Source organism: Apis cerana, linkage group LG11 (genome assembly GCF_029169275.1).
Source record: "Apis cerana isolate GH-2021 linkage group LG11, AcerK_1.0, whole genome shotgun sequence".
Lineage (NCBI taxonomy): Eukaryota > Metazoa > Arthropoda > Insecta > Hymenoptera > Apidae > Apis > Apis cerana.
The window spans coordinates 15,687,855-15,715,794 of NC_083862.1; the positions used below are offsets into that span (position 1 = coordinate 15,687,855).

Genomic DNA, 27,940 nt, shown 5'->3' on the forward strand with positions numbered 1-27,940 from the left:
AGATGATTACTTACGGAGGAATCATGAAAAATCAAACGATTTATAAGATTGGAAATTTTTACGTAACGTAACGCGTTTCCATGTTACAATTTTTTACATAGAAGAAATAAACATAGAAAATGGATGTAATATCATATAACCGACTCACTCGATAAATTTTACCCATTGCTCATCCCGAATTTGCGATCCCATGTAATATCGATCGAGCAAGAAATCAGGATATTTGCCGTACCCTTTATACGATTTAGAATGATGAATGAAAGAATAATATCGAAATTCAATCGAAAAGTTGTTAAGATTGATGATTTCTTAGAAATAATTCTTTTGCTATGCCCTTTCTTAAATTCCTTCCTTTTGACACTATTTCGGTACTTTGAATTTCTATATGTGTATAAGATATATAAAGTTAAAAAAAAATACGTATATGCAACTTCTAATGTAATGGCTCACATTGCATAAAAATTGAATTGAACGGACTCTGTTCGAACTTTTAATCAATAGGCTAAGAAAACGATTAATATCGGAATTGTTTCTCGAGCGAAAAAAATTTGCAGAACAATTATAAACGGAAAGGAGATGATGAGACAAGGCAAAGATGGAATAAAAATATTGAGATCAGCGCCATCTTCAGAGTGCCATAAATGAAAGAAAAAATAGAAAATGGTGGGAGAAGGATAGAGATAAGGCAAGAATCGACATTTAATGCCATCTCTGGATTGGACTTTTCGAAAAGAAATTGTTCTTAGAATAGATTAATTCTTGTCATATATTTATTCTTTCTCTCATTATTTCCCTCTCCTTGTATATAGCTGATCAAGCTAACCTTTGTGAAATAAAATATTTATTCTTTGTTTTTTGTAATTGTAATTTTATATTGTTAAAATTTTCAATTTCAATCGTTGTTGATATCGCGATTTTATTTCATGCCGTGAATCGGTAAACAAAAAAAGAATCGAATAAGTAATGCGTAATTATTACCACGCCAATCGGTGCTTTCGAATTTTATACTTGTGAAAAAATACGTCAGATGCCTCTGGAGAGAACATGGAGAGAAACGGAGAGAAAATTTACCTTGTCTCTCATTGTCAAAACAAAATATGAAGAAAGATTTGGAATTGCTGCCTGAATCGCGTGATTATTCGGATAATACATTAAGCATGGATCTTACTATAGATTTAGAAAGGCAAAGATTTCCATTTTGTATAGTTTGGACACCTTTACCGATTCTTACGTGAGTAAAGTGAAAAAAATAAATGCATCGAATTGTTGCATCGTATTAACCTAATTCGATATCGCATCGAAATTAATTAATCTAGTCTATATACTCTTCGAATCGAATATTTACGAATATATCGGTTTTTCTGGCTTGGCGATTTTTATTCCTTGATATCGCAATCTCGAAACGTATATATTTTTATCTCGTATTCTTAAGGTATTTTTTACCGATTATCGGTCATATGGGTATTGCCACTTCTACCGGTGTGATTCGAGATTTTGGCGGTCCATATCACGTTGCCGAAGATAGTATGACATTTGGAAAACCTACCAAGTATTGGCAATTGGATTATACCAAAGCCAAAGGAGGCGTGCAAGGATGGGATTCTGCCGTTGCAGAAGCTAGTGAAATCTATAAAGGTAGAAAGGTAAGCTTATTAAATATATTCCTAAAATCAAAAAATATTTTCCTAATCTTAAAATCTTTGTATAAAATATTTATTATTCTTTCTTCACAGCATTATATATGTTATGATAATTGTCATTCACACGTAGCAACAGCATTAAACCTAATGGCGTACAATAATTTAACTAATTGGAACATGGTAAAACTATGTTTCCTTATGCTTGTGCATGGAAAATATGTGAGGTAGGAAAGATATTTTTAACCGTATTTTTTACACGGCAAACATAAACACGGTTAATCGTTAGGCGTGTATTTTTCAGCTTTTTAGGTTTCCTTAAAACATGGATGCCATTCATATTTCTCGTCATTATCGTCACTTCATTATGTTTGTTACTACGATAAGATCTTCTAGAATACTTAGCCAACGTTCGCACATCTTTTTTCTCGAATCAATGTACTCGATGATGCTTATATTAGCCGAAACATCCTTATTCGAACATTGTTATTTCGATAAAAAGATCAATCATCTAATAATGCTTATTGTTTTATTAAAAGATATATACATCGATATTTAAAAATTATACGTGTGTTACAAATGTATAATTTCATTATCTATAATATAGAGTATATTTAAACTTATTGGATAAGTGATTTATCTTACAGTGGAAACGCATCGAATCGTGAACGTCTCATCTTTGAACAATAAATTTGTGCTCGCATGTCATTGAGTGTTATTAAGCCATTGCAGTTTATATTATTATCTCATTTTTTCTCATTTTTATCTTCTTTTCTTCTCTCGTCAAACATAAAATGATGAAAATCGGCAAAAATATAAGATTGGATTTTTCATATTAACCGCGACATGGCCGATATGTATACGAGCATGAAGAAAACGAAAGTGTTCACGCCAGTGTATTTTTAACGATACACTTACGCAAGAATTATATTGCACGTGTTGGCCAAAACACCCAAGAATTTTGATTCGACGCGAATGTTACGTGATCTCTGAAGACATCTGATATGCCGAGAGGAAATTATTCGTTATTTCTACTATTCATTTCTGCCACGATGCTTTCCTCCAAAGCGAAATTATAATCATAATTTTGATTCCTTATTGTCTCTATGAAAGATAAAATTTCGCTAATTCTAAGTTGGTCTATCTCGAAATCATTGCTCGCGTTAATCTCCAAATATTTGCACAATTTGAATGGAACCCCGTTCAAATAATGCGTACTCTCTCCTTGGTTAAAATCTTTGGACGAATCGGTTGGTACAACTTGTCCGAATTCTGGAACAGGAGGTATGTACGAAGGATACAAGTTACCACTAGGATACGTAGACGTGGTGTCGTGACTTCTATTCCCTTGTGACGAGGTCCAATTCGGAACGAATTCATAATCGTCGCTTTGATTCGATACTTGTTCCTCTTCCGTCGAATCAGACGGCGAATCTTTGTGCTGTTTCTTTCGCCCGAATAACCAAGACATTTTTTTTCAAACAAATGCGACGCGGAATATCACAATGTAATTCGAGAGGTTATCTGTGTGGAAAAACTTGCTGACATAATCAATTGACGATTAAATATTCGACGATGTACAATGTAATGAATTCATAGCGTGATTTGCACAATACGAATTTAAAAGAGAAAAAATAAAAAATTACTCACATATCAATTTGAAAAATGAAACAAGACATCTACAAACGAAAGCTCCGATTTAAAAGTTGACTTTAGTCGATTGATGATCATTCGTGGTTATTATTATTTGTCAGCGATCATTTTAAAAGTACACTTTACAATCCTTGTACTTGAAAAAATCCAAAACTTTCTCTTGAATAATTAATTTTACCGATGCCAATGAAATGTTACGATTTAACTGACGTATACTTTTTGGTTATACGTTAGTGGTACACGAAAACATATTGTTTTCAACATCGTCCGTTAGATGTTAGCACCGTGGTAATCGAATACGGCGCAAGCGTTCCAGTGAAATGCTATAAGACGAAGAGTAGGAAAGAGAAGAATAGAAGGAGAATAAAGGAAAGAACACCTGCAACGTCATCGTGTAATCCTTGTCGTCCGAGGTCGTCTAAGTAAGATACAGCAGTCGCAGTGGTAGTTGGCAAGCCTGCAACGATCCGCTAAATTGTAGGTTAGAGATAGTTTGTACAATTAACTCGCATAGCTATACGAAATCGTGAAATCGTGGGTAACGATGAAAAGTTGAGAGGTATTAATCGCGGAAAGTTTCATCGATAGTTTGTTCGCTACGAATGGTGTCGCTGTGGATACACAGGTTCGATGTAAAAGCTAGGCATCGTTCCGCAGAATCCAATTTACGCGTTCCTCGTGTGTTGTCTCGAAACGCATGCGTGCTACCAAGGTAACGAAGTGCATCTGGCAATAATCGGGCGAGCCGTTATAGTTGAACAAACCACGTCGAGGTAGCAGGGCGATCGCATTGTTTTTATGTTTCTCGTATGTGTACATGCCATGCATATACGCTCTGTGTAAGGCGTATCGCGAGTGTCTCGCGAGCGATCAACGTAACTGTCTTCTACGCGTTCGTTGTTTTCCGAGTGTTTGTGGTAAAAGAGAAATTACACCGAGTACCATTGCAAGACGTCGGTTACGTTCGCGCTACGCAAAGGTGTGGCAGCGTTACCAGTAAGTCTCTTGGTGTTGGTGAATTTACGCGGTACCGACCATTGCTAGTTCTCCCGTTTGCTACTCGTCCATTGCGTATTGCTTCTTTTTCTCTTTCCCTCTCTTTCCGTTATCTCTATTTCCTTCCTCTAACTTTCTTCCATCTTATATATATATATATGTGTGTATATATATATATATATATATATATATCTCTTCTTTCTCTCTTCTCTTTCTTCTCGTCCTCTCTCTCTCTCTCTTTCTCATACATACACATATATACACACACACTCATTCTTTATTTCTCCCTCAACACCATTCTTTTCCATCTATTCTGTTCTTGTCTTCATATCACACACACGCATGCACGCACGCACGCACGAATGCAAGCGAGCGCGCGTGCGTTTGCACACACAAAAACATACATTTACTTCCTTCTTTTTCTTCCTTACGTTGTCATATACATGCAACTCGTACGTACAACATTCTCAATACGAATCTACGCGTCGCATTTTTGCCACGTGTCGAACGATTAAAATGTGTGTATATATACATGGTTTACAAATTGAAATGGATTTCTACGCGAGAACAGTTTTACAAGCATATTACTTCGATCTCGGTCAGTCGATTGAGTGCATCTTAAAATTGAATATTCCATTTTGGGAAATGGAACGCGATTCTAACGATGGAAGCGAGTGACTGTTTTTGTGACTTTCGATCTGTTACCGCTACCACTACCGCTACCGCCACTCTTTAGTCACCACAGCCACCATCATCACCACAGCTACCAGTAGTAGTACCACCACTACTCATTACCACCACCACCACCACCATCGCCACCATCACAACCACTAGCACCAATGCTGCCGCGTCCACCTCCACCACCATCATCGTCATCATCATCAACACCGTCACGGACACTGACACGGACTTGTTCACGAGCTACAAATACCAACACCACCACTAATACAACTCTCATCGTAATCGCGATTGAACAGCATGCCGTTCCTAAACAGAGTTTGATTTCTAAATCTAAATAACATACGGCTCCTTTATTTTCTCATTTTCTTTGAAAATTTCATCCCTTTTGAAACTTAAAAACTCACGTTGATTTTTCATTGTTTATTTTCACGTAAATGACTTCATCAGGCGGATTCGTAAAATGAACAATGTTTCCATTACATGTGATATTTGTGGATTCAGAGAGAAAAAAAAACGTTCCAACGTATATTTTCCGTAATCGAAAGTTTCGTTTCGGTTTCTGATCGAAATCCGATTTGTATCGAATTTGACGTGTGTGTAATCATCATGTGCGTGCGCGCGAGGGCACGCGCATTCGCGAGTATAACTCGATCGATGTGTGCTTTGTACATTTCGTCATTCGCTATTTATTTAACAATTGTTCGTTTCTCAAACAAATCGGATTGTCAATTATGTGGGGACATTTTCCTATATTTTTTTCTTATCGTTTATCCGACGAATGGAAAAATTTCTCGGCTGTGTGATTGATTTCGAACGAGGCGAAACTATCGCGACAATGATGATATCGATCGCGGGTACAATACACGATGGAAATCGAGCACGTGTTGAACGCGATAGCCGTTCGAGAGATCGATTCGTACACATGGACGGAAGGAAAGGATTCTGTTATGTTCTACGATCGATCGTATAGCCGAATTCGCGTCAAATGAAATTGTACACGTGACAACTGACGCATAATACGTAAAAAGAAATATATTGAAATCTCCCATTGATAAAGATTGTTTAGAGTGCAAAAGGAATCGCAAAGGGTCACTCGACGCGTCGTCACGTGTCAACGGCATCAATTTTCGCGTTTAGAATTTTTAACTTCGCGCTCGCGCACACTGTCGTAAATTGTGCCGCAGTTGTAGAAAAATATTGCTTGTTCGCGTTACAGGAAACGCATGCGACCAAAAGAGAAGAAAGTTACAACGTTGCAGCGTTGACGGTAAATGCAGGGTTCGGTGAATGTTGGAGGAAACAGAATGTCCAGCGAGCAAGCGCGAGCAAGCGCCATCGCAACGAAAGGTAAGTTTTAATCGTTTAAAATATATCCTCCGCTTTTATACCTTACGCTCGGAGTGTCACGGAGAACAACGATCAATAAATTTCGGATGACGTATCGTAATTTGCGAATCGCGATTTACACGCAAAGGAAGCGAACCGTCGTCGAGGTCATCGTCAACGCCGACCCATGCTTGCGGTTGACGCTATTCTAACCGCGTGGGAACCAACGGTTCGCAAAGTCACCGTGACGCGTACTCGAACAATATTCGCGAATAGAAGACGCACAAGCACGGTGACGATGCTGTTGTAGTAAACTATCCTGACCATGGCGAAGATCCGTGACGGTTAATAATCTTTCCTCGACCCGTCAATATTGGGAATCGGTCGCGATACAATCGTGGAACAAGTTCGCGAAATATATAGAAATTGTATTTGGAACGATGGTCGATCACGGCCGCGGTTCGCTTCTCACGGTTGATCGCGAAATCGCTGGCGCGCTCTCAACGTCAACGCGGAGGTTCATTCATCGTTTCGTATATATTTTCGATTCGTGCCACCCCTTCTCTTCCGCGATCGCACTTGTTGCCATTGAGCGTCGAGACGAGTCGTACGGGCGCATAGATCATCGATGCGACACGATGTGACGCGATTAGACCGGACCAGACGAAACGAAACGGAAAGACGCAACGCGATTAGAGGAGAGGAGGGAGGGAGACAAAGGAGCACAAGATGTAGTGGAGGAGGGAGAAGAAAAGGGAGCAAAACGGAAAATTAGAATTTCAAAGGAATTGGTTTTATTTTAATTGGCGCGAACCAATTTTCTTAATGGCAATGCGCGTGGATTAAAAAAAAAATGCGACGATATAAATGGCGTGGTCAGAGGGAAGGAAGAAGCAAAAATAAATCTCGAAACGCAGCGGGGATCTTTCGATCCGAAATAGATCATAGATCACCGACCGTTCTTATCCGTCATACGTAATCCGTGATCCACGATCAATCAGTGAAGTTATTTCCCGTTTCGAACGACGAAGCCTACGATTGATCGCGATCCGTGAGAGAAAAAGAGAGAGAGAGTGAGCGAGTACGTGTGTGGGAGAGAGGGAGGAGTGGAGAGAGAGAGAGAGAGAGTGCGAAAGGGAGGGAAGGGAAGGGAGAGAGATAGAAAGAGATAGAAAGAGAGAGAGAGACGGCATAACGTTTGTTGCACGGTTTCTCGAGCTTTCTATTTTTAGACGGCCCGATCGAGCATACGGGCATCGTCAAGGCCGCTCGTTGCGAAACGATTATCGGTGGCACATGTTGCGCCCGCGCTACCAACCCAACCCAATCGAATCGAATCGAATCGAATCGAATCGAATCGAATTGAATCGATTCAATTCGATCTCCCTTCCCCCTCCCCTCTCTCGATTCGAACGAATATTTTCCTTCTCGATTCTATCCGTAATTATCCGCAATGTTCCCATTTTCGAGCATCGAACCTTCTCGCCGAGGTTTTTCTATTAGAATAAAAATTGCGACCGATACGTGTCGTCGATTATCTATCGAATCGGGAATATTCCGCTTTTCTTGTTTGCTCGATCGGAGCCGGAAGACACAGGGGCGGGGAACTGTGGCTCCCGAGTTATGGAATTCGGCACGTAAGCTATGCGACGGCTTCTTACGTGGGACCAAGTTCGTCTGTACATGTAAAAAGTGCTCACCATTAGAATCAAAAAGATTCCTATGCATTTCAACGTCATGATCTTTCGCGTGTCGTGTTCCGAGGATGCCGTCCACATTAGAAATTCTACCACGTCCTTGGCCATTTGCGATGCGGTTGCCGGCGTATCGTCGTCATAGTCGACCGCTCCCTCGAACAACATCTACGAGAAAATCGGAAAGGGATCGTAAAAAAAAAAAAAAAAAAAAAAGATTCGAAGCAATTGAGTCGTATTTTTTCATACTTGCGGCATCGTGGTACGTCCACCGGGAAAATATGCGTTAAAGTATTGATTCTGCCCGCTCTCGAGCCCTGCCGGCGGTTCCATCCATCCCGTTAACAGCGAAAACACGTAATCCACTCCATCCCTCTGCGCTAAAATCATGTAAGTCAAATCCGGTGGATAAGCGCCAAAGTTGGCCGCTTTCGCCGCTTCCTCGTTCGCATACGGAGACGGGATGTAATCGGATAATTTTCCCGGTCTCATGAAATAATTCCCTTCATTGTCGGGACCATCCTCCACCTAATCGAAAGGACGAAATCGTTCCATTATCTCGATCGTTACGCGTCCATCCTTCGTTTCTCCACTTTTCTTTTTATTTATTTATTTGTTTATATGTATAAATATATATATGTATATATAAAATTCTAAAACGTGTTCGAAAAACAGAAACCTCAAACTCGGAAGCAATCTGTTTAACCTCTTCCAAGCTGTGCGTTACGTTGATCAAATCGAGAAAACGAATGTATTGTAGACTGTGACACGTGCGACACACGGTTCGATAAACCTGCCATCCTCTTCTCAGCGCCGCGTGATCGAACGCTTTAAATACACCGTTGAACGACCAAGGGTACCTCGGTACCCGAATTTCCAAATCGAGCGCATTCACGGACGACGATTCATTGAGAAAATAAAGAATTGCCCCGCAGCAGCTTCCAATCGCTCCCGCCATTAATCCGAATAATCGTTTCATTCCTTTCCTATCGGGGCGGACATGCGATCGGCTCTCCCCGCTATATCTGTCGCGAAACTTTGCCCACAGAATTCGGTTAATCCTACCGATTATCGCCATCGTTGATTTCTTCCTCGAATGGACGATCGGATGCGATCGACAGTCGAATAACGGACTCGCTTCACGATTCCCGATCTCGAATTCCATCTCGATTCGCGTCAAATCGCGTTGTAAATCGTTGTAAATCGTTCACTTCTTTTGTCGAATGCGACCAATCGCATAGGTCGAAACGCTAAGAAGCCGCCCCCCTCCCCCCTTCCCCCTTCCAATCGGCGTTTCCAACGGCCATCCAACGCGATGATACGCGATTGTTGTCGCTTTTTTTTCCCTTCCTTCTTTCCTGAACGTGGTAGCTTCTCTCGCGGTTACGTAACGCCGCAAACGGCGTTACACAACCTTTTACAATAAAGGCGTCGAGTGTATTTCCGCGACGTTATAAATAAACTACTCGGTTATGCTTGGCATTATGCATGCGCGCATATTGGCGAGCTTACGTATCGTATCGAATCGGATCTGCGTACACCCTGTCTCGCGTACGCTCGTCGTCCACGACGACCGGAAATTGTCGTCCAACCGATCGAATGGAATCGTTTTTTTTTTTTTTTTTTTTTCGATTCGAAACCAAACCTCGACTTCTTTTCTCCCATTCAATTCGCGTTCTCGCGTGGTATCGATAAAGGAAAGGAGGGGAGGGGGATAATCGTCTCGTGTCTAATAATACACCAACGCACCAACGTCCATCGATCCGCTGCGATACCAAGAGATCGATAGATGCCGAAATAGCGGTAACACGATTTCCGTTATCGGGCGAGCGTATCGAACACGGTTATTTTTATATATATATATATATATATATATATACACATTGACGGCCCTCGCGCTTCCAAACGATATCGGCCGCCGCCGCGTTTCCTCGATCGATCGGCGCGCTTTGTTTTTTCGCGCGCGCGCGCCTCGCGTCGATTTGACGCCCGTTTCGAACGATCAATTAACCGCGCTCCGTTCAAACACTATCCGTGCACGTCTCAGCCTTTTTCGCCCCCGAACAAGGGTGAAATAAGCCGGTCAACGTTTCCTCGCCCGATTTCGATCTCCCCGCACTGGAACGAGGTCGACTTCGCCGCCGTCGAAATCGATCGCGTTCGATCGAAACTCCCTGCCCCGCCGAATCCGAATTCGCGAGCGAAGCAAAACACGGACGAGAAGCACACATGCGTAAAATCGTCTCTCTCTCTCCGGTTTATTTTCATCGGCCTCTCCATTTATTTTTGCCTTCCGTCTTTTATACCAACGACATTTCTCAACGGTCTTCTAGGAAGGGGGGGAGGACAGCACATGCGGTTGATAACGCGGTGGTTGCTTCGCCGCAACGACGAGTCGAGGGGTAAAGGGAAGATGGGGAAGATCGATCGTTTACTGATACTAAGTTTCCTGAAAATTTCCAAAAGTTGCGCTTTTAAATCGGCGGGAAGTGAGGAGAAGGGAGGGAAAGGTCGCTTTCACTCGAGTCGCCTTCGCGGCACGGCTCGAGAAGGAACGCAAAAGACCACGATGATCCATATATTTCGGATCTATTCAAAGCCGAGCTTTGGTAGTTTGCCAAATCTATTTTTCCGAGCGAAGGCGGGATCGCTTATTGTGCCTGTGCTAATTCCGTCGCGTCGTAACGCTCTCCATTCCGGAGGTGTGGGTGGTGGTGGTAGTGTTGGTCGCTCGGTACACTCGCTACACGCCAATTTTCAATCGTTTCCCTCTCCTTTCCATCCCTCCATCCCCCCCCCCCCCCTCCCCTCCTCCCCGCCCTCAACGCCCTCTATCGATTTTCCCAGACTCGCCTTCGCCAGTCCTCGTATCGTGTCTTTATTCTCTTACCTACCCTCGTGGTAACCTGCATCTCACGCTGCCACGCTCAATTCCCGTGCTCCCGTGCTCATCGTTTTCCAACGAAAGTCGAAATTTATGCGTCGAAAGGAAAAAAAAAAGAAGAAGAAGAAGAAGAAGAAGAGGAAGAGGAAGAAGAAAGGGAAAAAAACCGACGTTTTTCATCGGTCGGGGGAGGAGGGGGAGGGGAGGGGAGGGTGGAGATAGTCCGACGGAAACGACCGGCGATCGATTCGCCATGTCTATTTCTATTTTTATCGCAACGGCTCGTTGCTACGTGAACGGAGGTTACCGTTTCTTCGACGGACGATTCAGCTCACCATAGCTGATTCTTAACCGACTGTTTAACCTTCCTCCCCCCTGTCTTCCCCTATGCCTTTTTCCCCTTGTCCAATTTGCTCATATCGCTTCTCCTTCGAAATTTCGAAATTTCCACACCGAGAAGGGTGGCGAGTATCTATTTTCCAGGCGACGAAACGCTTGGCGTAGGAGGCGCCAAACTTGGAGCACGCGTAAACCTCGTGCGAGATACGCGGAGAGTAGATATCGGGAGGGGGTAGTAAACATAACCCAGATACGGTGGAACGGCGGCATCTATCCGAAAAGAAGGAATCGGGAGAGGGGTAGAACCAATAACCTAGCTTAATAACGGTGGTATAAAAGTAAACGTTGATCCGTGCAAAGGTCATCCTCCATCTATTTATACGTTACTCCTGCCTTTTCCCTCCTTTTCCAATCTCTTCGTATCTCGCTCTCTTATTTTGTGCATCTACACTTATCTCGTGGTGCGTGTAACTGTGTTATTTCATCTCCATTTTCCGTTTTTATTCTCTCTCTCTCTCTCTCCCCCCCTCATCCTTTTTTCTCTTGGATAAACCCATCTTTTTTCTCCTTTTTGTTTTTTTGTAGCAATCTTCGTCTCTTTCGATCGAATCGAATCTTTCGATCTTCGTGAGAAAAGAGAACGAACGACGTATTTCGACGACAACAACGATAACGCGATCATGGTTTGTCGCTACTTTTGTTTTCGGTGAGTCAGTAAGAGCATCGCTATGACCTGTCAGGATGGCGCCAACGCGTTTTACGATAGTTTGAAAATACGTACCGACCGCGTAAACCGCGATAAGATCAACCTTTCGTCTCGTAGATCGCCAACCGTCTCTTCGTCCCGGTGTGTTTTTCTTTTTTGTACGATTCGTGGAACGAGGCCCAGCAATCGTCAAGTGGTTCCACTTTTTTCTCCTTCCATCCGTTTCTATTTGCACGCTTCTTGGGTTTCCATTTTCCTTCCATCCTTCTTCCCTTCTTTCCCGATCCTCTTGGGCGCATCTAGCGACCGACGAAAACACGAACATTGGGCTCACAGCGAATATTAATGCATGTTTTTGCACGTGTAGACGTTTATTTTTCCTCGTATTTTTAGCAGCTGGTATTTTCGAACGGGACCGTTACTATTTTTATCCTAGCACGCCATACGGCGTATTACCGACGAGGAGACCACCTACGAAGTGAATTTTCTCCGTCTCTTTCTTTCTCCTCGCTTACAATTCGACACGTGAATTAACGCTACCTTCAGAAGAGGTAGCTTGCTAATTCCGCTTGCACGAGAATTCCAAGATAAAGAGGTAGAGAGGTAAAGTATCGTTCGACAAGGACGCGAGTCCTTCGGAATATCTGTATCGATTTGACTTTTTCAAGTGGAAGATGTTTTACGATATATACGCGCCAACGCGTAATTAAATGGAGTTACGTGATCGACTGTGCAAATAAACATCTTTCGGATTGAGAATTGCAATTGGTATCCGAACGTGATGAGATCACGAACGGCGGTTATCGCGGCTCGAATTTTTCCAAGATGTATAGGCAAAAAATTCTATGTTAATATATATATATATATATATATATATATACATATGTATAACGTAAATGTATGTATTTATTTATGTTGGGGAAAAAAATCGGACGATTTACGGATTTTCGGATTAAAAACAAATCGTCGATATTGGATGATTCGATGCGTAACGAATACCGTTATCGTTCGAGTCTCCCCGAGTGCTATTTCGAAGGGGTGAAAGGGCCGTAGCTAGGTAAGCCGCTAAAAATAACACCGGTACATCATATCGAGCGGCCGTCTATAAATAGTCGGAAGTGACGAGAGACCCTGGATGGATTGGAGTCACGAGCGGCGCTACCCAGCACGCGCCATCTTTTAGAAAAATTCAAAACATTGCCACTCCTGGCTATTACCTTCCTTCGTTCTCTCTCTCTCTCTCTCTCTCTCGCTTCCATTCGACGTCTCCTTCCTTTTCTTCCAGAAACTCGATCGATCGTAATTACGGACGACGGATGAATGTTCATTGACGATAATATTCTTTACAAGGTGAAACGAATTCTCGATGTAAAGCGGATGAAAAGGGGAAATGAAAAAGTATTTGTAACACGAAGCATGTTCTCTCGGATGTATATCTTACATCCACGAATGTGTATCGCTATCGGAATTCGCCGCTCGGCTGATCGATACATTCGAGTTTTAGGGTGGTGCGACGGAGCGAGGAAGAGAACGTAGGAAATGGTTTAAGAAGGGGTGACCTTGTCTCCTATTTTCGGAAGGTAGCTTTCTCGTGATTCCCGATAACTCTCTTTCTCTCTCTCTTTTTCTCTCTTATAGATTTGTTTTCTAAAAGATACGGGGATCGTCGAAGCCACATTACGAACAATGAAAGATAATAGGGGGAAAAAGACGCGGTTATAACGAGAAAAGAAATGGTGGATATCGATCGAATTTAAACGAAAAAACAATTTGATCGATTGAAAATAATCGTCCATTAGAGAAACCACCTGCAACTGATTTTTAGAGGTCTCGACGTTTCACTCTGTTTATTGCTCTTTCTTTCCTCCTTGTATTGCCTCATTTTTTCAAAAAAAAAAAAAAAAAAATCGTACTGTGTAATCTGGGAATAAAAACGCATCGACCGAATACGATACGTTAGCGATATTATCGCGATTTTTAATCGCGGATGTACGTATATAAAATTGAAAACTCGGCATTTGTTGTTATCGTTTTTCTCTTTCTTGACGAATAAATTACTCGCTCGTTCAAAATAGTTTGTAATACCGAACAATACCGATTCGTAACGTAAAACTGAAACCTGTTTTTTATCGAACATCAAACGAGAAAATAAAAGGAAAATCAAATTTGCGATAAAGATAAACGCGTTGGGCAAAAAAATTCGCGTTTATTCGCTTGCGCGATTTTCCGAGCGAAAAGAGAACGAAAGATAAAATGGGATAAAAAGAACAAGAGACAAAGAAAAGAATGGCAACGGACCTAGTACTAGACGGCGCTATGCGACGCGACGAAAACAATCGAGCAACGCAGACGAGTCCAAATTTTAACGGTACGTGGTAGTCGGTGGTAAAACGAAGGAACGTGGAAAGGACGAAGAAAGACGATCGATGTAGCAGCGGAGAAGGGAGCAACGCGCAAAGGCAGCAGGAAGACGGCAGAAGGGCAACGATTGCGAATAGGAGGATGCGGTGAAGAAGCGACGGCTGTTGCTAGAGTGGTAGAGAAACTGGTGGGTGGCGGTGAGGAGACGAACGTAGCGAAGCAGTTTTACAATTACGTAGCCGGCTCGCGCTCAGGCGAAAAGTACAAATGTGCTTCGAACGCAACAATACCGGGTCTCTATAAATAACCGAGATTCGCGAGTCTCACGAGGCAGGGCGCTGTCATCGTGCGCGCGCGACACCCCACAGAGAATGCGAGAGAATCGCGAAAGAAACAGTAGCGCGCATCGCGCGCGCAGTTCTCTTTCGTTATCCGTCACGTTTTCGCGCGCGCGTGCCTGTCCTTTCCATCAAATTCGCAATTTTACCTTTATATTTTGCGAGTTGTTCAGACAACTCTCTACCGTTATCGATCATATCGTTTATCGTTGGCGTGTCGATTGCTTCGTTCGTTCGACTCGATGGCTTGTCTTTGATGAAACATAAATCATTACTTTTGCCGCTTATAATGTTTCTAACTGATTCGGGATTAATTAAATTCATCGGTTGGAATCGAATGGTGTTTGTTGGTGTACAAAGTGATAATAGTGCGCAGTGATGCACACTGGTGACTAAATCACGTTCTAAATCTTATCAGTTGGTGTCAGCACTCGGATAGACCTACAAATATACCGACGTGATGTATGTTCTTCGAGAAGAACGAATGAACGAATGAACGAACAAACGAACGGAATTCGCTTTATAAACAAGCGAGTGTATTCTAGTAACGCGTTGTTGCGCATTTAATCATACGCGCATTTTTTCTCTTTCTTTGTTATCGCAATTTGACACTTGCCTCCTATCTTTCTCTTCCTCTTTATTTCACCATTGATTCTTCTTTGTTCATCCAAATTTTGTATTCTCTTGTTTTCTATATAATATTCGACGATCGAATCATTCTTCATCGATCGTCGAACATCACGAACATATCGTAATATATCGTAAAACATGAAAACGACCAACATTCTCTAATGTTCTTATTTTTATCTGATCGTAATTCAATTTAACAGTCGATACTCGAGTCTCAAAATTCCAATTATTTTTACCATTTTTATATACCGTTTATATTCGACAATTTTTCTCAATCGATAAGTTTTATATACCGTTTATATTCGACAATTTTTTTCAATCGATAATCCACATTTTTTTATTCGAATCATCGTCTCGATTTCGTGTCGTGATTCAAAAGCCAATTTTGGATCAACCGGACACCTGTTGTACTTGGCGTCGTTTGTGTAACTTCGTTCGTATATACGAACGGTCGTCGCGTTAATATTTCTTCTTCGTTCTCTCATTTATTTTTTTTTTTAATGAATTTACATTGCGCATCCAATGCGCAAAATAACACTGATACTATTTTGTTTCTCTCGAGTTTTTACATGGACTCTCAATGGTTTCTCAATTTCATAAATAATGTTATCTCGTTTCTTTCATGCAAGCTTCGCATTCTTCTCGCCACTCGATGCTTGTTTTCCCGTCAACCCGGTAAATGATATAAACGACGAAAAAAGAAGAGGAAACAAAGACATTGACGCGTACGTACGTACCCAATATAATGACGCCTATACGGGGAAAGACCAGTCGGACTAGTTTTCGCGAATGGTTTTAAATATCATTTAGCAGAGGGGAAGCAATAAGAGGAACGAACTTTGTCATACGGATGGGCAAAGAGAATTCACATTCGTGTTTGCGAGATGCCAACACCGGGTCACGCGTTCGCACGCACGCACGTGCGCACGCCACGATTCATCGTTTTACCACGGTAGACTGACATTTGCCGGGATATCGCGGATGACGACACACGTAAGCGCATGCGCACATTGCCCGTTTCAACAAATTCGAGTTTTCGAGCGTTCAATTCGCGATTCTTCTCGATACGAGAAAACGAATTTTTCTCCTCGCGTATACGATATTCTCGTTTCACGAATCCATCGCAACAAAGAGCAGAAAGTGAACAAGCTTGACGTCACTGGAATCATTCGCGCCACTTAGACCAAGTCACGAGTTCAATTTAGAATGCGAACGGTCAAGTGCCGTGGTTCGATCGGCCGTTTCGTTCCTTCGTAACCTGTAAAATGTTGGAATCGTTTCATGTGTTGGAAGAGTAATGTGTGTTCATACATGTACGAAAAAGGAACTAAAAAATATCCACTTATAAATCATCGTGGACTTTGAAAAGTCAATGGTGAAAATAGCGTAGAAAGGGAAAAAGAGAGAGAAAGATCTAGTCTGAACGTAAATGCGACCAAGTCGATTCGAGTTATACCGATATCACCTCCATTATGAGGTCATTGGTCTTCCTTCCTCTTGGTTACTCTGAACTCGTGGAAATACGTAGTACGTAGTCGTGTACGTATACACGCCTACACGTCAGACTAGCGCGATCTCGTTACTTCACCTCGGTTGTTTTTCGAATTAAATCATTCTTCGGCACGATTTTTCGTTCTGTTTTTTCAACGCGTTCGTTTTGTCGTTCGTTCGCGCAATTTTTTTTTCCTATCGCACGCAGAGCGTCCTACCACAAATCGACGTGACAAAAATATATATGGAACCCGTACGTACGTATCATCGTTGCCGAATCTACATTTTCCGCGGGGAGGAACGATGATTGAAAAAAGAACGAAGGAACAAACAGAGAAAGTAACGTGTGTGCGTGTAGGTGTGACGGGGTAGAGAGGAAGAGGACTAGAAGGAGACGCGTGTACAGTCGCGTTTAGTAGGTGCGTATATAAATGTCATCCTATATATAGCGAACGTTCGTCTAATCTTAGCCACTCGGCCACCGGCCAGGAACACGAGTAAAAACTTACTTTGCCTCTGTTTGCTCGTCCTCCCGTCTCGCTCGCACCAACTATCCTTCGGTGAACCGACGCGACGCAATCGAGTTTCCGCTCTCGACTTTTCTCCCACGCGTTCTCTCTTAGATCCTTAGATTCTCTTTCGCGATACGCTATCTCGCGGATTCGGATTGGATGATCGCGTCGCACATTGTCGTCATTTTCCCATCGAAAAAGTGTGTGTATATATAAATATATAAATATATATATATATATATATTTACGGGAGATACGACGAATTCGCGTTTCAAGGCACGAAGACCACCAGTAGAATACGAACCACTGGTTTCGCTGAACCGACCGTGGTCACCTTTTTCTCTTTCTACATCAACTACTCGGCTGACCTACACACCGACATTCGGTCGCTAATAATAACGGTACGCTGTGGCGAGGCGTCGATATCTTTTAATCCGATTCGACTCGACTCGACTCGATTCCATTCATATCTCGTTTTGCCCCGATATGAAAAACGACCGATTCGTATCGATTCATCGGTATGTAATCGGTGCGAATCGTAATCGTGTTTCTGCCAATCGCTCGAATTGAAATCGGAAACGTCCCTTCTCTTTCTCTCCTTAACGATTTCTCTTTGACGTCTCAGAATCGAGTTTCGAGAGAGCAAGCTCGATAAATAGAATCTGGAATTCGGCGACGGGGGAGAAAAGAGTTTCGCATAAATAAACGTGATAAATATCGTTAAATATCGATGAGTATTATCGAGGCACGTATTTCCGGTTGAACGAACGCCGATCGCGATCGCTACCTTTCGGTTGGGGTAACAGGAGCACGAAGGAGAGAGAGGTGAACAAGAGCGGCAAAGCAAACCCGTCGGGGAACGGCCCTCCTCCACGATTAACCTTGGACTTGACTCGAAGGAATTCTCGCAGCGTACAGTGACCTCTGCTCGCCCGCTAACTCGACGCTCGTCGAGTCTCGATCCGTTCGCGCTCGCGCTCATCCTCGGCCCGTTCTTCTCTCGTCCCATCCGTTTCCAACCGATTCCAACCGATTTCGCCCGATCGATCCCATTCAAATCGAGGGAATCGAGGCTGGCCGCGTATCGCTCTGCGCCTGCGCTGTACGACCCTTCCTCCTCGCTGGTACGAATCGAGCAACCAAGCTTTAGCTACAAAATACAAAACTTTGCTGTTTATCTCTTTTTATACTAAGTCCTCTCTCCCCCCTCTCTCTCTCCCCTCTCTCTCTCTGTTTCAGAAGACGTGGGTTACAGAAGTGTCGAGATCGCGTCCGCGTTTACGCATCTGCCGCAGAAAGGTAAGGAACGGGAAAGGATCGTACTCGACTCGTGCGTTCGAATCGAGATCGGAAAAGCTCGAAATCGAGCGAGAGTCGCCTTCGATTTAAAACGTCGAAATCGTTTCCTCGATTTCCGCTCGTCCCTCTCTTCCCCCGACTTCCGCCGGTGAAGAAGAATATTTCGGCCGGTGTGTTCGTGCGAACATGCTCGACGACCAGACCATCGGCGGTGGATTAAAAACTCGATTAAACGCGAGAAAAAGAGAAGATAAGGTACTTGCCGCGCATGACGCTTCTAAAAATAACCGCGGTATCGAGACTCGGCTGACCGTCCATCCGTCTCTGTTTAACCATTAAACTTAAGTTGCCCCCAACTCGTTGCTCGTTTTTTCGCGATACCGCGGAATACACCTCCGTTCTTTCGACGTACACATTGTTATTATTATATACCCGCGTCGACCATTTCTCCTTTCGAGGCCATCTTTCCCACTCGGAGTCGTAGACCGATAATCGCGTGTATCGATTCTTCTTCTACGGATGTATGCACACACACACATATCGATCGATGCGTGTATGTCGATGCACAGAGATGGCCAGGGACACACCAGGCTCCCCGATGTCCAGACCGAGAGACTTGGTCGGCGGAGTTGGCGCTACTACGACCACCTTGACATCGAGCGGTTATCACACTGGTTCCGCGGACCCATCCACCCTTCATGGCCACGTGTTGCAGCAGAAGATACTCGAGGTAGTATATAGATCGAACAGCGAAATCTTTTTCGAATCGTTCGATTTTGTTCTCTCTCTCTCTCTCTCTCTGTTTCAGCTACAACAGCATCATCAGCTTCAACAACAAATTCTCCGGCAACAATATCAGGCGCAAGAACGACAGTTGGCCGAACTGCACGAGCAACAGATGCATCAGTTGAAGGTAAGCGAAATATATCTCGTCTTTGTATATATATATATATATACATATACACGGTGTCCCCCATTTTCCACGTTAATTTTCTACGTTTCTTTGTTTCCTTCTCTTTTTGTCCTAGCTTTGGGAGCAGCAGAAACAACTGGAGGAGCAAAGGAGGGAGAAGGAGAGGCTCGAAGCATTGAGGAAGAAGGATAAACACGATCACAGCGCGATCGCTTCGACGGAGGTGAAGCAACGACTTCAGGTATACGAGTGGGGGTCGAAGACCCCGTAGTTCGTATCGGAATAATCCCATTCGCGTGTGTAGATGCTAACTTTCATCGCCGAAGGGGAGAGCCGGGGAATTGGCTCGCGCGTCTCGAAATGTCAAACGATATTCGCGATAGAAAGAAATATAAAGGAAGGAAAAAATGTACGATCGAATCTAGTTTTCGATATTTCCGTTTACGTTGATATGGAAGAAGTAGAAGTAGTCAAATGGGATAGGGGAAGAGAGAACAGCGAGGATCCTCTGAGAGATGAAACGATTTGCGATTTCAGAGCTTCCTCGTGAACAAGAAGCAAAGGGAGGCCGCCGCGGCTGCTAACGGGGCCGTACCTGGTACACCCGGATACAGAAGCTGGTAAGATTTCTTTCTCGAGTACATCCTCTTCCCTTTTCATCTCTATTCCTGAACACGAATTTCTATCTTCCTATGCGAGGGAAGGAGATAGACGTGGTGGAAAAAGTGGATGTACTCGATTAAGCGGTGAGAAGAGGCGAGGGAGAAAAATAAAAATTTGTCGATCAGGTTGCAGCCGCAATCGGCGGAATCGGCGGGCGCAGCGAACGCTTCGCATCCGTACAGGATGCCGCAGATGTTGCAGGAAAAATTCGCCGATGATTTCCCTCTACGGAAAACAGGTGTGTATATATATTTATACGTGTGTATATATATATATATATACATACATACATATATATATATATATATATGTGCGTGTCCGCGCGCATATTCGTTCTACTATAAATTCCCGTGATGTCGAGTGATGAGCATATTTGGTGGAAGGTAGTCTCTTTATATGTGTGCCTATGTACGATGGTAGAATGCCTAAACTAAAGCATGGTTTTTTGCGATCCCCGACCATTTTGCCTGTCGACGACACACACGGACAAAACTGCAGACACACAGAAAACTATGTTTCCAATAGAGATACGTAACAAGCAACACACTCGTCGTTTCTTCTTTTTTCCCCCCTCGATTGCGAGCTTGTCGATCACGATCGTTTCGTTTAATTATATCCTGAAATTTAGAGATTTAATTAAATAATCGGATGGTCTCGTCGACACGCTCGTAAATCGTCACGCCTCGTCCTAGCTCTTTCCCTGCCATTCGATTTTTCCGATTCCCCATCCTCCTCTTTCTTCCATATATACACAGATACACGTACACAAACATACACACACGTACATATATATATATATATATGTGTATGGTGTTCCATATCCCAAATCCATCTAACTCACTTAACCCACACACACTGTTTTTACACTTTACCCCCGGCCTGATACAACGACGACCAACAACTAACCCTGGCTAAAATTGGCCAGCCTCGGAGCCGAACCTGCTCAAAGTGCGACTAAAGCAACGCGTGGAGAGGAACATGGCCGCGTCGAGAAATTCACCCCTGATGGCACGACGGAAGGATCGGCTGCTGTCGCACCTCAAGCGGAAATCATTGCTAGCAAGTACGTCCTTCGATCGAGCTTTAATCGAAATTCATTCGTCGTACGTCGAAATTAATCGACACTCTTCTTCCTGCGTGAGCATTAGCGGAAAAGAATTCGTTGCACCCGTGTTTTTTTCGATTAATCTATCTATATTGATTTTTTTGCCTTTTTTTGCCAGTGTCCAGTAACAGCATGTTCGACAACAAACGATTGTTTACCGATTAACAATATATATATATATACATATTTTTTCTTCATTTCCGAGAAGCGAGAGAAAATCGCCGAACGCGTCTTTTCGTTTCGTCTCGTTTGCTTTCTTTTTTTTTTTTTTCTTTCTTTCTCTTTTTTTTTCTTTTCTTACTACGCTACAATTACGTTACAACGACGAAATTGTACGAAATTGATCTCAAGGATGATCGATCATTCGGTTCCGATACGATATACAGTCGAAAGGCGAAACGATGCACGCGATGCGTTTCTTTCGCGCGGCAATGGAATTCGGGACAAGCACACCCCTCCTCGTGGGAAGGAGAGGGGAGGGAGGGGGAGAGGTGGGTAACTCGTCAACGCTTTCCCAAATTCCAGTCTCGTCTCGCGCGACGAGTCGCAGGCAAATCGTTGGCGCTCAATCCGCCGCTCGCTCTGATCGAACGTTTTTCAGATTCTAGTAGTAATCCTGAGTCCGGGCCTAATTCACCACCGACCGTGAACAATTCTCAAGCGAGCCCCACAGCGGGTGGAAACGCAGCGGCGATCCAAGAAGTGAGTGTTCCAACCAGTGACGGAGATGCTAAGAAAGAATCTCTGACTCGGTCATTAATCCCCATCCTTGTCGATCCCCTTTTCCTCTTCTTTTTCTCTTTCTTTCTTTCTCTCTTTTTTGTCTTTCGTTCGTAGGAGACGGAAAACACCGGTTACGGGGGTCCATTGACCAGCAGCAGTCAACAAGGTAGCCTATCGGATCTTTCGTTGTTCAGTTCACCGTCCATGCCCAATATTTCGTTGGGACGACCTCACGTTCCATCCGGTTCCAACACGGTGAGTCGCTCGATCGATAAACTGTAACCGACCGATCGATAATTCTGTCTCTAAAAAGGACACGTTGGTTTTCGCATGTGATCGTACGCAGACTGGTACGAAATTGGCCACGGTCTCGGAGGCAGAGGTACGCGCGGCGTTCACCGCACGACTAGGAATGCCGCTCACGGGTCAAATGTTGCCCGGCACCTTGCCTTTTTATCCATCGTTGGCGGTAATCGAGGGAGGGGAGGCAACGTCGACCGGTGGCTACGTTCACAAGCAGATGCAGCAAAATATGGAACATCCATCGGTAACGAATCGGCAACATCCACCGTCCGCGGTCTATCACGGTAGCACGACGGCAAATCCCATTACGGACACGCAAGTAGCGCATGCGAGGCTGCAAAAGGCTGGTCACCGGCCTTTAGGTAGTATGTTCTCTCTTCTTTCCTGCCAGCCGATCATTGTTTCAACGCGCGTGCGTGCCATCATCGTTTCGCACGCGTTTCTTCCTTTCTTCCTTCCTTCCTTCCTTCCTTCCCTCTCTCCCTCCCTCCCTCCCTCCTTTCTTCCTTCCTTCTCTCTTTCTTTTTTTCCGCGACGAATCGGACGCGATCGTTTCGCGCATGCGCGAAATTGGAATAGCGAAATTGGCACGCGCGGACAGCGTTACATTGGCAGCGAGCGATTCCTCGCGAGCGAATCGCGACGCGCCTTTGCGTAACAGATCAACGCGTGACGCTTGGTTCCCACGATCATTTCTCGTTTCTACGCATTCCCACAGGTAGGACTCAATCAGCTCCGTTGCCGTTGGGCCATCCGATGTTGCAAGGTGGCATGATGGCGCCCCAGACCCATTACGAAGAGTACCTGGCAGAGAAACAATTACACGACCAGCAACAGGCGCACAATTACCTGAAACAGCAGATACGTCAAACGGTGTTGACGCGAGTCGGGTCTCGGGGGCAGGCGAATCAATTGGACGAGGCCCCGGAAACCGAGGAATCGGCCGAGGTGATAGATCTTACAGGAGGGAAGAAAGACATGTCGGAAGAGAGCGAAATCTCGAAACAGCAACGGGATCGGGAACAATTCCTTCAACAGCAGAGAGATCTGATGATGAGACACACGTTGCAGATCTCGAACGAATCTTCGACGGCCTACGGCGGCAGCGGGGGCGGTAGTGGGAGCGGAAGCAGAAACAGCCAACCTAGCGCAAGACCGTTATCCAGAGCTCTTTCCAGCCCATTGGTCCATTTGGGTAAGTGGTTCGATTCTATCTGTCTCTTTCCCGCTCTCACCCATTCGTCCCCCCCCACCGCCCCTCTCGCTATTCTTCGAACAACGACAATAACACTGCTCCTCTTTCTCTCTCTCTCTCTCTCTCTCTCTCTCTCTCTCTCTCTCTCTCTCTCTCTTTCTCTCTTTCTTTCTCTCTTTGCCTGGTGCGGGACGCAGGTCCTCAGGGAGGAAACCAATCCACCGGCGATCTATTCGCTCGTGCCTCGTCTCATCGACCTACCACCGGTCTGGCCTACGACCCGTTAATGTTGAAGCATGCTTGCGTTTGCGGCGAAACGGTTCGAGGTCATCCCGAGCATGGAGGAAGGTTGCAAAGCGTGTGGGCACGTCTCTCGGAAACCGGGTTGTTGCAACGTTGCGATCGAATACGTTCACGGAAAGCTACCCTCGAAGAGATTCAAACGTGTCACAGCGAGGCTCATGCTTTACTCTTTGGTGAGTTTTATTGTCATATAAATTATTTAGGCGTTTTCGTACGTATCATCTCTTTTCCTCCTCTTCTCTCTTTACCTACCTTCTCTTCCCATCTCTTCCCCGTCGAATGGAAAATTATTATTCGACGTTACTTTGTCGAATAAAAAAGACAAAAGAATACCTTCCACGATCCTCGATCCCCTTGTTCCACTTCTTCCCCATCCCCCGATTATTTCGCGCGACACCACCGCGGCCAAAGTGTAAAATGTGCTTCGCGCAGGAACGAATCCGATGAATCGGCAAAAGTTGGACGTATCGAAGCTCTCTCAACTGCCCATCAAGAGTTTCGTAAGGCTGCCGTGCGGTGGAGTAGGCGTCGATTCCGACACCACGTGGAACGAACTGAATACCGCGCCAGCTGCTAGAATGGCCGTCGGCTGCGTCGTCGATCTGGCTTTTAAGACCGCAATGGGCGACATTAAGAACGGTTTCGCCGTGGTACGACCGCCGGGACATCACGCCGAAACCAACCAAGCCATGGGTTTCTGCTTCTTCAACTCGATCGCGATCGCTGCACGATTGCTTCAACAGAAGCTCGATATTCGGAAAATCTTGATCTTGGATTGGGTAAGAGCCCACTTTTCCCACCCCCCACCCCGTATATTATACGTATCTATTACACAGTAGCATATACTGTACTTATGTATACCACTATTTACTTATATTATTCGTTTTCGCGTTCGTGGTGGTTGTTGTTGCGATGTGCTCTCTCTCTCTTTCTCTCTCTATCTCTCTCTCACGCCCCTTAATGCGTGTGCGTCGAGGCGTACGTGTGTGTGCGTGTGTGTGTGGCGCGTGCGCGTCGTGTGCAGCCGAGATGCAGGAGAAGGGATTAACGTCGAGTTCGTTTTCTGTTCAGGACGTTCATCATGGGAACGGGACGCAGCAAATGTTCTACGACGACCCACGAGTGCTCTACCTGTCGATACACAGGCACGACGAAGGTAACTTCTTTCCAGGGACTGGCGGGCCGACCGAGTGCGGGGCTGGCGAAGGATTGGGTTACAACGTGAACGTAGCCTGGTCCGGTGGGCTGAATCCCCCTATGGGGGACGCGGAATACTTGGCGGCGTTCCGTAGCATCGTGATGCCAATCGCGAAAGCGTTCGACCCGAGCATCGTGCTCGTCTCGGCAGGATTCGACGCAGCCATCGGGCATCCCGCTCCTCTGGGAGGTTACAAAGTGAGTCCCGCGTGTTTCGGAAAGATGACCCAACAACTGCTTGGATTGGCGAACGGTAAGGTTGTTCTCGCCCTGGAGGGCGGTTACGATTTGGCCGCGATCTGCGATTCCGCCCAGGAATGCGTTCGAGCCCTCCTCGGGGACGAGCCTAGCCAACTTCGAGAGGAGGAATTGACCAGGGCGCCCTGTCAAAACGCGGTCGACACGCTGCAAAAGACTATCGCCGTGCAGGTATTTTCCGGTATTCTTCCTGTTTTTCTATTTCAAGACGCAAGCATATATATATATATAAAATTGTCTTTCCCGTTCCCACGCAGATGTCTCATTGGCCTTGCGTCAAGCTGAACGCGCACACGGCTTCGATGAGCGCGATCGAAGCCGGACAAAAGGAACGCGACGAGACCGAGACAGTCTCCGCGATGGCCTCTTTATCGATGCAGCAGCCTACCAATTTAACGTACGTTGCGTATCATTATATAAAAGCTCGATTCCATCTTTTTCCTCCCCCTGCCCCTTCGAGATTTCGAAAGATTCACTCGCAGCGATTTGCGATTTTTCAGAACTACCCCAGAACATTCCCGAGAAGTTTCCGAGGAGCCGATGGAACAGGACGACGCCAAATGAAGAAAGACGCGAGACTGGTCGTCGATCGTGTATCGATGTAATCACGAGGCTATCGTTACGTTCGAACCTACGTTTCTCCGTAGAACGACTGAGTGACGACGACTGATCGATCCGAAACCGCTCAGCAATCATCAGTTCCCAAACACAGCGTCGTTGGAACGGACGAGCCTTTATAGCACCTTTTCCGCGCTTCGCTTTCGCACCTTGTTCATCCTATGTATAGATCCGATCGAGCGCAAATCATGGTGGAAATCGCGAAATTAATCTCGACTAAAAATCTAAAAGACAGTAGATTTAAGTGTTTTCTACGCTTTTGCTAACTTCTCCTAGGGACGCGCGTTGATTCAATACGCGTTCGTTCGGCCTCGCCTTTTCCATCCAGACTCGACGCCTATTCTCTTCTTTTAATAATTATCGTGTTACACGAGCCAGCCTTTCTGGAAAATTCTCGATAAAAATTCGATAAAAATTCGGAACGGAATGGAGAGAATCGCAACGATATCGTAGCGAACGGAGCGGTGTGCGATCATGACCGAGGGTGGGAGGGAGTCGGGGATGAAAACGGCGGCGGAAGTAGGGATAAGGTGCGCGATGGAAAAAGCAGTAAAATGAAGCGTTTCGATGTTTTCCATCCCACGGCGACGTTTCATTCTTCGTCATTTCTCTTCGAGCGGCATAGCACGATGATGTTCGGTTGTCTTTTTGTCGCGAACAAAGGCTGGTGTGATTTTTGTGATATTTTGTAAAAAGCAAAAATTTTACAAACTGTAGTTAGTTAATGATGTGCAAATGTACGTACGAGTATGTAACTTAGTTCAATCTAAAGCGTGACAACGCGCGCTCGCGCCTCGTGTGCCTGTGTAGTTATATATGTGTGTACGTGCGTGCGTGCGTGCGTGCGTGTGTGCGTGCGCGCGGGCGCGAAAAAATTAAGAAAGAGAATATATGTAATCGAGAGAAATAGGAGCATTTATTTTTATGCCGTGCATTTTACGAGGATACGAAAAAAATGCGAGCAAATCTATCGATCGACAATTTCCGCGAATATATATATGTACGTGGTATGTAACGTGGCATACACATAACGTACATTGTAATACATGGCAAACACGCGGATCAAAGATTCAAGCACTTTTGTCTAGCATGCGCGAGAGGAAACGCGAAAGAATGTGTGTGCGCGTCGAGTACAAGAAATTCATGTTATATTGAATGTTATGTGTCAGCAAGAATCTCAAGTGTTCGTTGTGTACGTCCCATATTTTTACTAAAAATTTCAAAGTTATTGTGCGCAGATGCGTTCATTTCGGTCGATTCGTGTCGTAAATTTGCTTTCATTCAATATGTTATCCCTTTCCCCATTTATTCTAATTATATATAGAGATACACAGCCCAATTCGTATCTTTTCCGTTCATTTCGTTTCATGCATTTCGCATTTTCTTACATCAATCGCCCCCTTTCCACTTGATGCGTACTTGATGCGTGATCCATGTTTTTCATCGCCGCCAATCTCATCGTTTACGCGCTTTGTCAATTTTTTCCGATTCGACTCGACTCGACTCGACTCGACCCGACTCGACCGAATTCGATTCGTTACCGATTTCGAGATCGCGCGTGACGATCGTTCGGAAGTTGTTGATGTTTTATGAGAATTTTATTTGTTTCGAGCAGAAACTTGCAACATTCCGGTATCGTTCATAAAAAATCGATACAAGTTAGATGTAACTCGTTGATAATTTGCATCGAAAATCGATTCTAATAAGTAAAACAAAATAAAAAAAATTAAAATCGAAGAATATAAGAATGAAAATGAAAAAAAGTGTTACAAATACGTTATTGCACGTGTCCGAATATGTCCATATTGCGTAAGCTTAAATGTATTAGTCATACATTTTTTATGTATATATAAATGTACCTCGTAAAGTAATTTTAAATAAAAACTATAGTCATTGTGTTACGCATACATACCGACAATACATGCGTATCATTTACTTTCGTAATAGCGAAACGGTTTATCCTTCTTTGTCATTATCTAAGTTGTCGATAGAAAAAGCTACGTAGATTAGATAATCTACACTTTGTGTTTCTGATGATTTGAAAATTTTTAAAAAATCATAAAAATATAAATAGTTTGGAAGATAAGTAATTTCACAGATAAATACAGATAAATA

The 27,940-nt window shown here is 44.2% G+C and overlaps 3 protein-coding genes across 27 annotated transcripts; 2 read left to right on the top strand and 1 right to left on the bottom strand.

Annotated features, from left to right (window-relative positions):
• The first annotated feature begins 769 nt into the window (after positions 1 to 769).
• On the top strand, positions 770 to 2,260 carry LOC107994932 (transmembrane protein 222). Of its 2 annotated transcripts, none has more exons than XM_017052109.3 (4): positions 770 to 1,231; positions 1,433 to 1,643; positions 1,734 to 1,864; positions 1,942 to 2,260. In XM_017052109.3, the coding sequence occupies exons 1-4, from the start codon at positions 1,098 to 1,100 to the stop codon at positions 2,021 to 2,023; spliced, it is 558 nt and encodes a 185-aa protein (XP_016907598.1). In that variant the 5' UTR covers positions 770 to 1,097; the 3' UTR covers positions 2,024 to 2,260. The 2 variants fall into 2 exon arrangements, with proteins under 2 accessions (XP_016907598.1, XP_016907588.1); XM_017052099.3 differs by having other exon boundaries at positions 800 to 1,231; positions 1,927 to 2,260.
• On the bottom strand, positions 2,150 to 10,731 carry LOC107994925 (uncharacterized). Of its 5 annotated transcripts, none has more exons than XR_009832092.1 (5): positions 8,667 to 10,731; positions 8,237 to 8,515; positions 7,994 to 8,155; positions 3,288 to 3,747; positions 2,150 to 3,161 (listed from the first exon to the last, which is right to left on the bottom strand). XR_009832092.1 is itself a non-coding variant. In XM_062082597.1 (4 exons), exons 1-4 carry the CDS (start codon positions 9,150 to 9,152, stop codon positions 3,709 to 3,711), a joined length of 966 nt encoding a protein of 321 aa, XP_061938581.1. In that variant the 5' UTR covers positions 9,153 to 10,731; the 3' UTR covers positions 2,150 to 3,708. The 5 variants fall into 5 exon arrangements, 2 of the variants coding, with proteins under 2 accessions (XP_061938581.1, XP_061938580.1); XR_009832091.1 differs by having other exon boundaries at positions 3,288 to 3,760; XR_009832090.1 differs by having other exon boundaries at positions 3,288 to 8,155.
• LOC107994918 (histone deacetylase 5) lies at positions 6,184 to 27,743 on the top strand. 20 transcript variants are annotated; one of them, XM_062082553.1, is made up of 17 exons: positions 6,184 to 6,314; positions 18,488 to 18,547; positions 19,117 to 19,277; positions 19,356 to 19,460; positions 19,576 to 19,701; positions 19,998 to 20,080; positions 20,249 to 20,361; positions 21,049 to 21,186; positions 21,830 to 21,930; positions 22,066 to 22,206; positions 22,298 to 22,619; positions 22,973 to 23,449; positions 23,647 to 23,925; positions 24,185 to 24,531; positions 24,824 to 25,378; positions 25,465 to 25,604; positions 25,690 to 27,743. In XM_062082553.1, the coding sequence occupies exons 1-17, from the start codon at positions 6,239 to 6,241 to the stop codon at positions 25,769 to 25,771; spliced, it is 3,306 nt and encodes a 1,101-aa protein (XP_061938537.1). In that variant the 5' UTR covers positions 6,184 to 6,238; the 3' UTR covers positions 25,772 to 27,743. The 20 variants fall into 20 exon arrangements, with proteins under 20 accessions (XP_061938537.1, XP_061938545.1, XP_061938546.1 ...); XM_062082561.1 differs by having other exon boundaries at positions 25,708 to 27,743; XM_062082562.1 differs by having other exon boundaries at positions 22,298 to 22,616; positions 25,708 to 27,743.
• The last annotated feature ends 197 nt before the right edge of the window (positions 27,744 to 27,940 follow it).